A 13266-nucleotide genomic window follows, 5' to 3' on the forward strand; every position below is an offset into this window, starting at 1 on the left:
CGATTGGGGGTCAAATAGACCCATTCTACAATACCCGTTTCTGTCAGTTCAGGATAATTCAACATGCCCCGAACACGTTGAAAAAAAAAAAAAACGTAAGAGGAGTGTTGAAGATGTCCGTCAGGCTATTGCCGATCGATGAGTTTGTCTCCCCTGTTTTGTCTCTCGACAGCAACGTGTGAAGCGAAGATTTTAGGATCCCTCCATGAGATGATGCAAATGCAGCATCATGACTGGAACATTTACTGTTTTGGATGGCCCGCTTCTGTAAAATCCTAGACAGCTGCAAAAATTCATTGCTGGAACTGATGACATGTAAATATCTCAAACGGTGGCTTGTACATGTTCTGATTTGGTAGCGCGCAGATTCACCCGTCACCACTTCTTTAGGGAGGAGCACAACGCCAATGTTGTCAAATTCGACCCCAAAATGGTTTAGTCTTCAGTTCGTCCTGACAACCTGAAAGTGAACCGAACGTCAACGAAACTTTTCATCTTGGATTGAGCCAAATGTTTGTATTTCATAGATAGGACAAATTCATTCAAGACTGTATCCTCGTCTCACACATCAAGAGACATATTTTGAAAGTTTCCGTGTTTTGTTCTGCAAGTGAAAAAGTTCATCTCGGAGCATGACTGTGTCCCACTGCACATATGCTTGTATAAGAATTGGGAAAACTCTGACCTCGACCCCATAAAGGACATCTGGGACGAATCTTGTACAAAGAGCGCCAAGTTGTGATAGCTGCAAAGGAGTTTGTCCTTCTAAGCAGTGAGCACTTAGCACTTCTAAGCCCCCATTTCAAGAATTGCATCGGTATCGTGTTGCGGAAACAAATTGCCACACAATGAGAAATCGGGTTCATTCAAGTCCTTCCCGATGATGTATTTTTCCATCTGCGGTTTGTACCCCCAGCTCCAGCGGAAGCACGGGGATGTCTGTGGCCAAGACGACCGTGGACAAGTTGCTGAAGGGATATGACATCCGTTTAAGGCCCGATTTTGGAGGTAGGCCTCATGACTCCAGCGCTTTTCGATCCGAGTCAAAGTTTGCATGCGCTGTCATTTACGGGTCACTCTGAGAACGTCTCCAAGATCTTGCCGGTGGCAAAACGGAGCTTTGAAGCCTTTGCAAGCGTGTCATTACGATGCATCTGTTCACATACGGAAGGTGGCTCGCCCTAGCCTACAACATGGAGATGAGCGCACACATTAAGCTATTGCAAAACAAATGAAATGATATGCGAAACCGGAGCTGTGTCCAAAGTTTATGAAAGTCATCCAAGGTTTACATATTACAATCAAAAGAGGGATGATGTCGTCGTGCTGCTCGGTCAGGGATGCTTGCGGTTTTTTTTCGCTGGCTTAGTTTAGGTTTAGATTTACAACCTAAAAAGGAAAGGAGAGGAAGGATCATTTTTACCGCCGTGTCCATGTAAATATATATATATATATACATGTCTATTTTTCCCTCTGCATTTTACCGCATCACGGCGGTGAACATGGCAGACACACGCCGTTAGTGCAGGGGCTACTTCAGCACCCGGGGAGCAGTTCGGGGTCTCGGCGCCGTGGGGACGCGTGGTTTGTTGCCGCATCCTCTTGAGCTCTGGCTACTCTTGATATTATTATTATTATTATTATTATTATTTTGCCAGTCCGGGGCTTCAACCAGTGTCCCCGCGGCGGCCAGCAGAGAGGCTTAACCACTCGGCTGCAGCTGTCCAATAGCTTGGATTTGGTATCGCAACCTTTTCCATTTCACTGCTTTTAAAAATCAAACAGCGGTGCAAAGCAGACTTTTCATTCAAAGGACGTGGTCATGAAGTGTGATTTTAATTAAACGAGTGCAAGGAATGAAATCGTCTATGGTTCACCACTTAAATTTACAACAGTGTTGCCTGACTAGAAATGAATGTAAAGTAAGTGGAAAAACCATAACAGGGTAAAAAGCTCACAGTGCTTGCTCATTTTATGTTCATGCATGTTCTGCAACATTAATTTCATTTGAATGTCTCTCTGCTAAACAGCTTTATTGAATCCTTCTGTTGCTCGGATGGCAAGTCTTTGTGCGGACCTCTTTGAAATTGCTTGCCAAGGTACAATTCATTGAGAAAGCGTTTACGTTGACGCAAATCGGGAACGTGACAACCGATATTCTAAAATGAGGATTTTCTTGCCACATGACATAAGGGTTAGCGATGAAATGAATTTGTTTTCTCTGATCGTGGTCAAGACGTCCTGTCCATTCTTGAGCACGCAAGAAGCCGTTTTCTATTATGATGTTTGTTTTCACTGGGGTCATGGATGAGCCGGATCCCACCCCAGGTGACTCGGTGCGAGAAGAAGGTTTTGTCGGGCCAATGGCGGCGCAGGTAAGGACAAACGAGAAGGACCAGATGACACGCAAACGCGACACAAGACCTTAAACTGAGGTCTGAACCCGAAGCTTCAGAAGCGTGAGGGAGAAGACGTGTTGGAATTGTGGGGGGGTGGGGGCGATCCATAGATGGGAGTCTGCAAAAAGCTCTCATGTGACATGGACGCAGAAAGAAGCGAGCGCTCTTGGCTCCCCACCATCTCGTAGACACCCGTGGATAAGGAAAAGCACTGGTGGGCATTTCGCTCATGGACTGTAAGTGACGTGATGAGATCTTTGCTATTCTGTTGGCGCCTCCGGCTGAATATTTGCAGAGCGATGGCTCGTTCTTTGATATGTTACGCAAAGTAAACTGACAGTTATGTGAGCCCTTTCATCTGAACACAACGTTACAAGTACAAGCAGTCAGCCTTGACCTTCTTAAAGCCATCAGGGAGACGATCTGCATCCAGGCTCCTTCCTCAGCTCAAATGAACTGAACCGGGCTTATTGCTTTTGCACACTTTTGCGGATCTGATTGGTAAGTTTCCAATCCAGATGCAAACATCTGGAAATAGCAGTGGAGAGTACACAAGTACGCACGTCACCCTTCGTGTCCCTGAGTTGGCTTCCCGTCGATGTCATAAAGGCGTACGTGCCACGAACTGCTCAAGTTCTTCTTGACTCTGTTCAGTGCTGTCATGTTTTGTTTTGTTTTGTTTTGTTTTATTTGAAATGTTGCACTTCACCAGAAGAAATAATATCATAATAAGCAATGACTTACAACAGTTTATTTCCAGATCATTTTCGTTGTTTACGTGTACGTTCCATACCGTTTGTTTTGGAGATAAATGTTGAAAACAAAGACCGAGAGCTATCTTCGGTACTGTAGTACCGACGTGTCGAGATCACCATCTCAGCTGGCCGTATTTTGGGCGGGGAGGGCTAAAGCCAAATCTGATAGGAAAGCGAGCTGCGGCGTGTACTTTGTTGCAGGGGTCCCCTTCTCGCACGAAATAAGCAGCAAGGCCCCCAGTTCCACGCAGTCCGTCATCATGATGTGGTCTGTTTAGATCAGTAGAGCATGTCGTTCGCCATCAAACTATGACTCCAATGTGTCCCTGAAGTCTCCATCCATCCAACCATTCAACTATGCATGCGCCCACCCCTTTTCTTCACTGCTTATCCTCACTCCCATCACGGTATGCCGGGGCCTATCCCAGTTGACTGCGGGCGAGAGGAGGGATATAGCCTCAACTGGTCGCCAGCCAATCGCAGTGAAGTGAAATGTGCTACGTGCCAGCGTGGCAGAGCAGCAGGTTTATATTTACCTTTTAGAATGATCCCAAATCATTGCTCGACCCATTGAAACGTCATGGCATTGCCGGATTAGCGCCGGCAATTCTTAATTTCATTCCTGCCAGATCCTCACCTATGCTGCTTTCCTTGCTACGTGATGCTGTGATTGATTCACGTGTCAGGTAGCTGTCAACAAATGTCTTTCTCGGATATTTGGGCTTGGCATTAGCACAAACTACTGATGAATTGAAACGCTTCGCGTGTCTTCAAGGGGGTTTTTCTACAGAACTGATTTTGTCAAGCAGTCCGTTGGCGCAGTAAAGCAGAACGAGCGAGTTCCCAAGTATCTCGCGGCGGAGAGTTGCGGTATTTTGACCTCGGGCCCGGAGGCGGTACTGTCGTCTTCGAGCATCAGTCGGCTGCTCGTGTTGCAACCGCTCCCGTTAACCTTCAGCTCTTTGGGTCTTTTCGTTTGGAACAGTTTGAGTGCTTCCTGAAATACAACACTCAAAAAAAAAAGAATTAGCGAGAAAAAAAACAAAACACTGCGATGCAGTTCAGTACGTAGGGATTTAAAAAAAAAGAAAAAAAGGCCACTTTACTGCATTCAGGACTCAATTTATTAGAGCAGAAATTCAAAATGAGCTGCATTATCAGATTGTTTCACCAACATTGTCAGCTAAGGTTTTTCTCATCATGAAGTTGAGTCGCATCACTTACGAATTTTCAGTTGTGTTGCGCGAGTGTTCTCTGTTCAATCCCTTGACAGAAGTAACAATATGCAATATCGCAATCAAAGCGTTGGTAGCGCTGTCATAATTCCGTTCATTTTGTTTTTGTTTGTATAAATTTTGGTTTGGTTTGTTGCGTCATGATCAGAACCCACACTGCAGAATTTTGGACATCAGTACGGCGCTGTGTCCGTTTCAGCTCTCACCGCGCGGAACCGCCACACTTTGGATCTTTTGATGCTGCTCGTGGTGTTAAATGCTACACGGGGGAATCGAGCTCGTGCACGTGACGTCACCATTTTCACGGGCGGCATATTGCCGTTCAAAAAGAGTGGGGGGGGGGGGGGGCATTGAACCGGAGCAAAATACACACAATGCCCGAGACTTGTTGTACTGTCGGTTATTCAAAGGGATCATTCTGGAGAATAGCAGCTGAAAAGACGAGAAAAGATCGATGAATTTCGGCAATTAAACGCGATGGATGGTGCCCAACCAAATCCACGCGACTCTGTGGCAATCGCTTCATTTCAGGTAGGAATTATTCTTCTCAATCTCAAATTCCCAAAAAGGATTTATAATGCCAGGTTGGCTCATCTGAGAACAATTCATTTAAAAAAAAAAAAAAGACAGCAAACGTACATGGAAGCGTGTTGCGGCCACACATTAAACTTCGGTAAACCTCTCCCGGACAGCCTTTTTTTTTTTTTTTTAATATGTATTGTTCTCAAAAGCGTATTTAAAAAAAGAAAATAAACCGTTGGTCACACATAGGTTTACGTAGGTTAACGTGTGGCTGCAACACGCTTCCGTGTACGGGGGCTGAAGCCTATCCCAGCGATTTATTTTCTTTTTATTTTAAAATACGCATTGGACTCATTTGAGAACATCCATCCATCCATCCATCCATTTTCTTCACTGCTTATCCTCACAAGGGTCACAGGAAAGCCAGAACCTATCCCAGCTGGCTTCGGGCGAAAGGCGGACTACACCCCGTACTTGGTCACCAGTCAGTCGCAGGGCAGGTATCGGCACCAGGGCTGAGCGGGAATCGATCCCGCGCTGCCCGCACCGAAGTCAGGCGTGTGTACCACTACGCCATAGGTGACTCAACGACTGCGTTTGGACCAAAATTGAAAAAGTGAAGATGTTATTCATTCAAAGACAACTACATCACAAGTGAGACAGGCTGTACTTTAGCTCCGAATAACCTCACGGTGAGCTCATCGTTGAGGGTACACGCAAACTCCGTGATCCGCCAATGCGTCCTCGGGACGCGCATATTTCACCTCGGGCTGTCATCCGCACTGGGACGGCTTTTACGATCTCAGTGTCCCTCATTTCCAAACCACGAAAGGTGGCCCAAATGCCAAGAGCACGTCGTTGTCCCCGCTCTTGCACCTCGTCTGTAAAACAAGACCATCGTGGACCAGATCGGTGTCCAATCAATCGATTTGGAACAACGTTCAAGTGTCATGGTTGTATTCCAATTTGACTTCTTTTGGTGTTCTGGTCATGCTCAATCTCCTCTGAGGGGGCTCATCCTAGAAGAGGCAGCGCAATTTTATCGCTTGTAAGTTTTTAGCTCTTAAAATGTTGGACATACCAAAGCCGAGCGTCTGCAACTAGTTTGCCTGCGATTCCGAATGTCGACGCGTCAGTGAAAAGTGTCCCGACGGCGCAGTTGTTACCGCCCGATGAAAAATCTTTCTGCCGCGGAAATGGATGCATGAGCATTTGTGTTGGCGCTACTCAAGAGCTGAGTTGATCGAATCTGAGGTCAGCTTGGGTTCTCGACGATGCTCAATGAGTGAGAGGATGATGCTTTTGCTTCAGAGCGCTGTCAGTGGCGTGCAGCAGCCCCACACCTCCACTGCGTAGACTGGAATTGGGCCAGGCATAAGAAGCCTTGAGTCGGTCACTCTCATTTGCCAGTTCGTTGTGCTTGAGACCGCAGTGGTCTGAATGAGTACACGAGCCTCTCGGTGTGTTTTTGACCAGCCGTTTCCAAGTGAAGTCTTGTGCTGGTTTTCATGTTTTTGGACCTTCCCTGTTGCCCCGTCCGTGTTTTTGTACCTCTGCTTATCCGTGGAATAAAATCACGCCCCACCCCTCCAATGTGGCGTGCCCGCGACAGAATGCACGTTGAAAAGGTCCGGGCCTTCCTCGCGTTCTCGATGCAATTGGAGCAATTGCGCTCATCACCTGGACGGGCAAGGTTTGATGCGCCCTTCAATGTTGCTGGGGAGAAGACAAACGCTTTCTCTTCAACTTGTATTTATAAATGATCCCTTTTGCAGCTTTTTAGAAAGAAAAGAAAAAGTACGCTGCTGGGATTGCAACGTCAGGGTAATGAATTGCTCTGCTGAGACTAAAAGCCGAGAACCCGGCGACTGTTTGAGTCCTGGGGGGTTTCTCTAGCTTGGAAACGGACACCGTGGCTCTTTGCACCCTTTACTCTTTGTTAAGCATTGGCGATAAGACCAGACATCTTCCATCATATTTATGTCGGGTTAGCATCCTGAGCATGATACAGCACAGTAATATAATAATCATCATCATAATCATAAAGAATTTACCAGACCAGTGTCGGAGCGATGAGGGATTATTTGTATCATTCCAGACAGCGATTGGTACTGAAATATTGTGGCTCTTTCCATCAACATCAATTTTGGGGGACAACTGCGTTTTCCAATTATTTAATACGATTCAGTCAGAAACACAGAAGCCATTGTTCGCTGTACAGGGTAAGGATTACGCGCGGTACTAACTGTAGGACTTTTTCAGCACTTGACAAGTTTGGTTCCCTTATATTGACTTGATTGTATCATCCTGAGTACGTAGAAAGTAGACTTTGAGACCTTTGAGACTTGGCTGAGCACGTATTGCCTCTTATCCAAGCACGAATGGGAATATTGTAGATCTCAGCTGTTGCATTCCTAATCAGAGCTGATCTAGGATCATAAAAATATTCAGAAGCACACGTTGTTGTTTCGTAGCCGTTGACTCTGTCCCAATCTGAGATGCACAAACGCCTCCTGTCGAGCAATCGATCGCAGGGAAGGGCTCGCAAAAGCATGCAGACACATTCCAGCCGTCTCTGAGTCGGAAACCAGGCCAAGCTGCCTTGCTCAACATATTGCCGCTTGGATGATGATACTCAAACACGGAAGAAAGTCGGCTTATTCCGCTTCATATGTCAATTAGGCAATCGAAGGCAAACGGGATTAAGCGCGAGTGTGATACGTTGACGCGGCAAAAATCCCATTTGACCTCATCTCCTCATATAATCAAAGGTTTACACATGTCCTTTCAGAGACTTCTTTCTAGTCAATTTCGTGTGTGCAAATGTGCGATAGACCGGATTTTGAAACCGGACTGGACCGGCTATTTATCGCAATGCACTTAAGCGTGAATGGTTCCATCTGGAAGGAGCGTCAGTGTTCACGTGACAGTTTCATGATCTGGAACATTCAAAAGCGTCGGAAGGTGCCAAGCACCGCTGCAACGCAAAAGCAAACTTCAACCTGTGAGCCACAAAGAAGCTAAAACTGTAACCGGCCGGTAGCCACAATGTTTTTGATGTATTATTTATTTACTTTGGTTTTTTTCGGTTGTTGTTGGGGTTTTTTTTTTTTCGGTCTGATTTATCTAGAAGGAAGTTCCGCCTGTAGCCGTGACACCAAATTCTAGTCAGCCGCCACCGTCGTCTCTTCCGCTCACGGGCCGGACTTTCCCTGATTTCATTTGCCATCGACTCAAAGGAGTCCCAGCTGCAGCTTGATCTTGTTTCTAATGGAAAAGCGTTCCACGTTGCCGTGAAGCCGAAGGTCGGAAATGCGCTTGGTGTGTGGAATTGACACGTAATTGACAAGAGCCTCACAGTGCAGTATATTCAGCTCACTTTCGATCGGGTAACGGTGCAGAATCGGGACTGAGGCTGGACAAAGCAAGATACTGTTCGGCTGTTTGCTGCTCTCTAAGGAAATACAATGTAGCCAGAAGAACATTTTTTGCTTGTTTTTGAAAACTTTCTCCACATTCAAACAGAGTGACGTTCATTGGGCGAAGGCTGCACTCTTGACTGTTTAGACTCACGCAACCTCATCATGATTTTCAATCACCTCGTTGAGATTTAAACGAACGATAAGAGCTGACAACTTAAATAGATTCATCTGCCTGTGCCCTGATCCAATGAGGCTTAGCCTGGGTTAGGTTAGGTTAGGTTAGGTCAACACTAACTACCAGCGACCTGCCAGCAAATTCTCCCGCCGCCGGACGCATCTCCTTGGACACGAATCTCACTTCACCCGGACGGCCGGATCGGCGTAACTCGGTCTGCCAAACTGGCAAACACGCGCCACACGAAAACCAGGAAATGCACACTCAAAGGAGTTAACCACTGGTCGTAGTACTTCAAAAAAACAATGATCAAAGTTTCTACCCTGACAATGTCACCTACAACTAGCAACAAGTTCATTTGTTAATATTTTTCTACAATGTATTTTGAAGAGATTTGCTGAGGTCTTGAACGATATCATCTCTGAAGGCGGTTCATATTCTGAACTTTAATGGCGCTATGAAAGCAAATGTTGCTACGGTTTTGATTTGAATGACTTGAGAGCGATTGAACCTGAGACGTCCTTCCTATTCTACTGTTCTTCCGCTACTTGCATTTTGGCAGCCGCAGCTCCCAAATGAAATACGGCAGCCAGCTTTTCCGAGGCCAGTCGACACGTTAGCAATATTCAGGGCGCCGCCGCATGTCAAACGGCAGGGCTTCTTTGCATATGGGCTGATCGTAATTCACTTGCAAAGTAATGCCGATTCGGCACAAAATTGGAGCGCCTTGTCTGAAGCCCGGAACGGATGTCGGGCCGTGCACAGCGCAAATGATAGCCATCCTGATGAAAAGAGAACGACCTGCGATTTATTACAAAAGGAAACGGGAGCAAAAAGCTCGAGCTGGGTGCTTTTCCCTTCACTCAGGTTTTGGATTTGAATGAAATGAGGCGTGCGTGTCGGCAGGCGGGGGCATCAGAAGAGAAATACTTCCTCCTCCCATTCCCAGTGCTGTTCCCAGCAACTTTGAAATGGTGGTGCGAAATGCTGATAGAAAATAGCAACTATAGTAATAGTTGTTAAAAAACACACACACAAAGTCAGACCTGATTGAAAAGAACCCGTATACTTTTCCAGTGGGGTTGATCTCGAAAGTCCAGTGTACGCTCGACGGGGCCGGCCCAGGGCAAAAGTTGTCGCCATTCTATTGTTTCCGGAAGATAAACAAGGCAAGAAATGTCGCTTATAGCGAGCAGCCTTACTACCAGGAAACACCCTTAAAACCCAACGGGCAGGCGTTAAAGTGATGTTTGCACATCAACACCACGTACAAGTCGTGTTAACTGGACCGATCATACGAGATGGACTTGACATGTTTTTTGTGCACCAGATGAAGATCAGTTAGGCTTTTTGAGCTTTTTTGACCACGGAATTTTAGATCATATATAAACTTTCCATCCCGGCATACTCTCCGTACCACCCGACCGACCGACCGACCGACCGACCAACCAGCCAAGCTATCAACTAAGCCAGCGACCCACCAACAGAGCAACCAAGCAACCATCAGTCCACCGGCTCACTCAATCCCGACCCGGCGCAAGCAAGCAAGCAACCCCTGCCCGTGCCCGTTCGTATGACTCAAAGAATCAATGAAATCAATATTGAAATATTGAAAGTCGCTCAGCTGGAAAGCGTTGGCCTTACGGGTCTGAGGTCCCGGGTTCAATCTTGGACCCGCCTGTGTGGAGTTTGCATGTTCTCTCCGTGCCTGCGTGGCTTTTCTGTGCGTGGGCGCTCCGGTTTCCTCCCACGTCCCCAAAACACGCAACATTAATTGCCCCGTCAGTGTCATTGCGAGTAGTGCGGTCGTTTGTTTCCGCGTGCCCTGCGATTGGCTGGCAACCAGTTCAGGGAGTGCCCCGCCTCCTGCCCGCTGACAGCTGGGATAGGCTTCGCCACTCCCGTGACCCTCGTGAGGATAAGAAGCTCAATGGATGAACACCAAAAGTTGGAACATGATGCAAGTGCAATCATTTGGCTGGCTCTTTGTGAGTTTTGAGCGACCGAGAGGGACTTGTCTGCTACGCGAGCTGCTTCAATGTAACGACTGCACTACGGCCATCGACTTTTTCAGTTTCTGCTACTCGTATTTCGGTGCGCGAGCTGCTTCAATGTAACGACTGCACTACGGCCATCGACTTTTTCAGTTTCACTTTTTGAAAATGAACCTGACTTTTTTGCCTTCCTTCAGCAAACACATTTGACCGAGATGTCTCGCTTCCATTTGATGTGGTTCATGTTTTTTTTTTATGCTGCTTGTTTTAGATATTCCTTTTTGGTCTTTTTACCTTTTGACAATTTGTCTCTGCTTTCCAAAGACTTGTGTTTGTCATATTCTCGTTTGTTCTTTGTTTTGTTTTTTTTTCGCGTGCGTCTTGGTGTTCAAAAGTCCTTTCATGTCAACCTTTCCGACGTGACTGTCCCTTCGTTTGGAGGATCGTCATTTTATGTTCAAATGGCTTTAGATGTCACCGCGGGAGAAACAAACAGAAATGGATAAAAGAGAAACGGCGCATACGATTTGTGTCACACGTGATCAGAACCATTTGGCATTCCTTAACGGTCTGTAGTTGGAATATAAAAATATTGTAATGAACCAACTCCTAATAACCAGTTTGTTGACACTAATTGTGTTGCTTTCTAATTGTTCCTCTCGTAAGTTGTTTGCAGCTGTTTCGACTTGACTGAATTATGCACGAAAGCAAAACGAGGTCATCTGTGGACTTGAACTTAAATGCTTTTTCAAAATAAGAGCTCGCCACACTAATTACTTGCAACGCGTCATAGTTACATTTGAATACATTTGGCTGTATTTGGCCAAGTGTGTAAAAAAAACAAACGAAAAAAAAAAACAACCCAAAAAAAAAAACACCCAAGGAATTGACGTTTTGGGCTCACGTGGATTGACGTTGCTGCCCTGATATTACACATATAGAACACAAAGAACAACAAAGCAGCAGAGAACAAAGAGCAAGAGAACTCGTCCTTATAAAAGTTATGCAAGATGTTAAATGTTCTTCATTTAGAACAGGTATGAGATAAGTGTGTCAACGTCCCGCATTATGTCAAACTTGTCCAGAGTCCCTTCACCCGTTTGCGGTTCCCGTACTAGGCCAGTGCAAAGGGAGCAGGTGAAAGTGACCAATCGTGCGATAGTCTCCAAAATAAATGGCTACCGATTGGACCAGCAGTACGGGAGTGTCCCAACAACGGCACGCGGCAGAAAAGGGTCAATACCTCGAGGCACAAGGATAACACGGATTCACCCCGTCACCAGCCAGACTAGTTGAATACATGCGAGCGATGTCAATTCATCATTTATGGTGTCTTGAATGAATGGCGCACTTCTTTAGCCTGCCAGTTTCCAAACGCCTTTGCCATCCAGCGAGATACTCGTTTAACGTTTTTGCTTTTCGGGTTTTCCGTGGGCCTCTGTTAGTGTAGTCGTCCGCGCGGCTGACTTTTGCGCAGCCGGCGTGTGACAGATTCGTGCTCGGCGACTGTAGGCGTGCACGGGAATGAGGAAGCCGGCCGGGATGGGCTCCCCGAGTTAGTTGTCGTCAACTGTAAAAATAAAATCAAATAAAAAGGATGCTTTGCAATGATGGACTCTCCTGAAAAGAGGAGTGCAGTAGAAAAAGTGCCCGTACGCTGCAGGCGCCAAGCGGCGCTGCATCACGCTGAGGGCGCTTTTTGAATATTTCGGTTACTTTATGGAGCTATCTATCCATCTATGTAATGCGTACTACCGACAGCAAAAGCGAGCCTTGTTATCAATGGAACGGGTTTGGGATCGGCGTGATGACTACGGTCTGTCGTGAAAATAGTCGTAAATTTGAAGTGAAGCAAATCAATTTTGCTTCAGTTGCAACTTTTTACGGTACATACACAAATGGAGGCTGCCCGGCGTCATATACACAATTTACCACTATTTATCCAATGGAAATTAGTAATGTCGTTGAAGTCATGAACTACGAGCTCAATCGTCTTTTTTTTTTTTAAATCAGCCTTTAGCCACTCGAGGTGTGTTTTTAAGCGTCTTGTGGGAAAGCGGTTTACGGGTTGCAAAGTCCTCAGCTAATAGGTGCGCCATTTCATAATTCAATGACAAAATCAACGTAACGTTCCCATTTTGTAGCTTTCAGTGCAAACCTTAAGTAGGTTTCATTCATCAGCGCCGAGCTTTGTGACAGCAAAGGACGATAAGATGAGGCCACCTTTACTTCTCCTCTTTGTCTTTGTGACGGGTGCTGATGTACTGCCTCTTCTCTCTTGCTTCAGCTCATCATTTTCTTTTGCCTTCTGTTCGGACTCTTTCTGTTCCCCGTGTCAGAAGCGCTTTAATGATTTCCTTTGATTCACCAGCGTTCCTCTTGCCATTCCGGCTGCGGCGGTCTGCAGCATATTCGCTGCTGCACTTGGACAAAGTTAGGACTGTTTCTATTGCTACGTACTCTTACTTGTTATCGTGGGGGAAAAAAAAAAAGAGCAAGATGGAACTGCCTAAAATGACGTATCTTAATTGTTTGTCGCCATGGAAGGTTTTCAATACTGTGCACAGTAACTTGTCAGAAATTAGCGTAGCATCTGTTTTAGTGCGTCGTGCGGATGTTAGCGTGAGAAGTGGCGAGCTAACAACGATGTTGACTGAGGACTATCGGGGGGAACTATTTTGATTCACAATGGGAATGAAAAGTACAAACACCAGTATAATCGTTCATTCCATTACAGCCATCCATTTTCTTAGCCGCCTATCCT

At 46.1% G+C, this 13266-nt stretch overlaps 1 protein-coding gene across 9 annotated transcripts in view; it reads left to right on the forward strand.

Annotated features, from left to right (window-relative positions):
- Positions 1–13266, forward strand: part of gabrb4 (gamma-aminobutyric acid type A receptor subunit beta4) — a 62660-nt gene that overhangs the window by 24290 nt on the left and 25104 nt on the right. For 5 of the 9 annotated variants that reach the window (XM_061803250.1, XM_061803249.1, XM_061803251.1 and 2 more), the window contains exon 2: positions 917–1008. The exons of 3 other annotated variants lie outside the window; for them this stretch is intronic. In XM_061803250.1, the coding sequence (XP_061659234.1) occupies positions 917–1008 (92 nt within the window). Of the gene's footprint in view, positions 1–916; positions 1009–12917; positions 12936–13266 lie in introns of those variants that run through there. One more of the 9 variants, XM_061803255.1, reaches the window with a different exon arrangement.

This window comes from Syngnathoides biaculeatus, chromosome 18 (assembly GCF_019802595.1).
Source record: "Syngnathoides biaculeatus isolate LvHL_M chromosome 18, ASM1980259v1, whole genome shotgun sequence".
Lineage (NCBI taxonomy): Eukaryota > Metazoa > Chordata > Actinopteri > Syngnathiformes > Syngnathidae > Syngnathoides > Syngnathoides biaculeatus.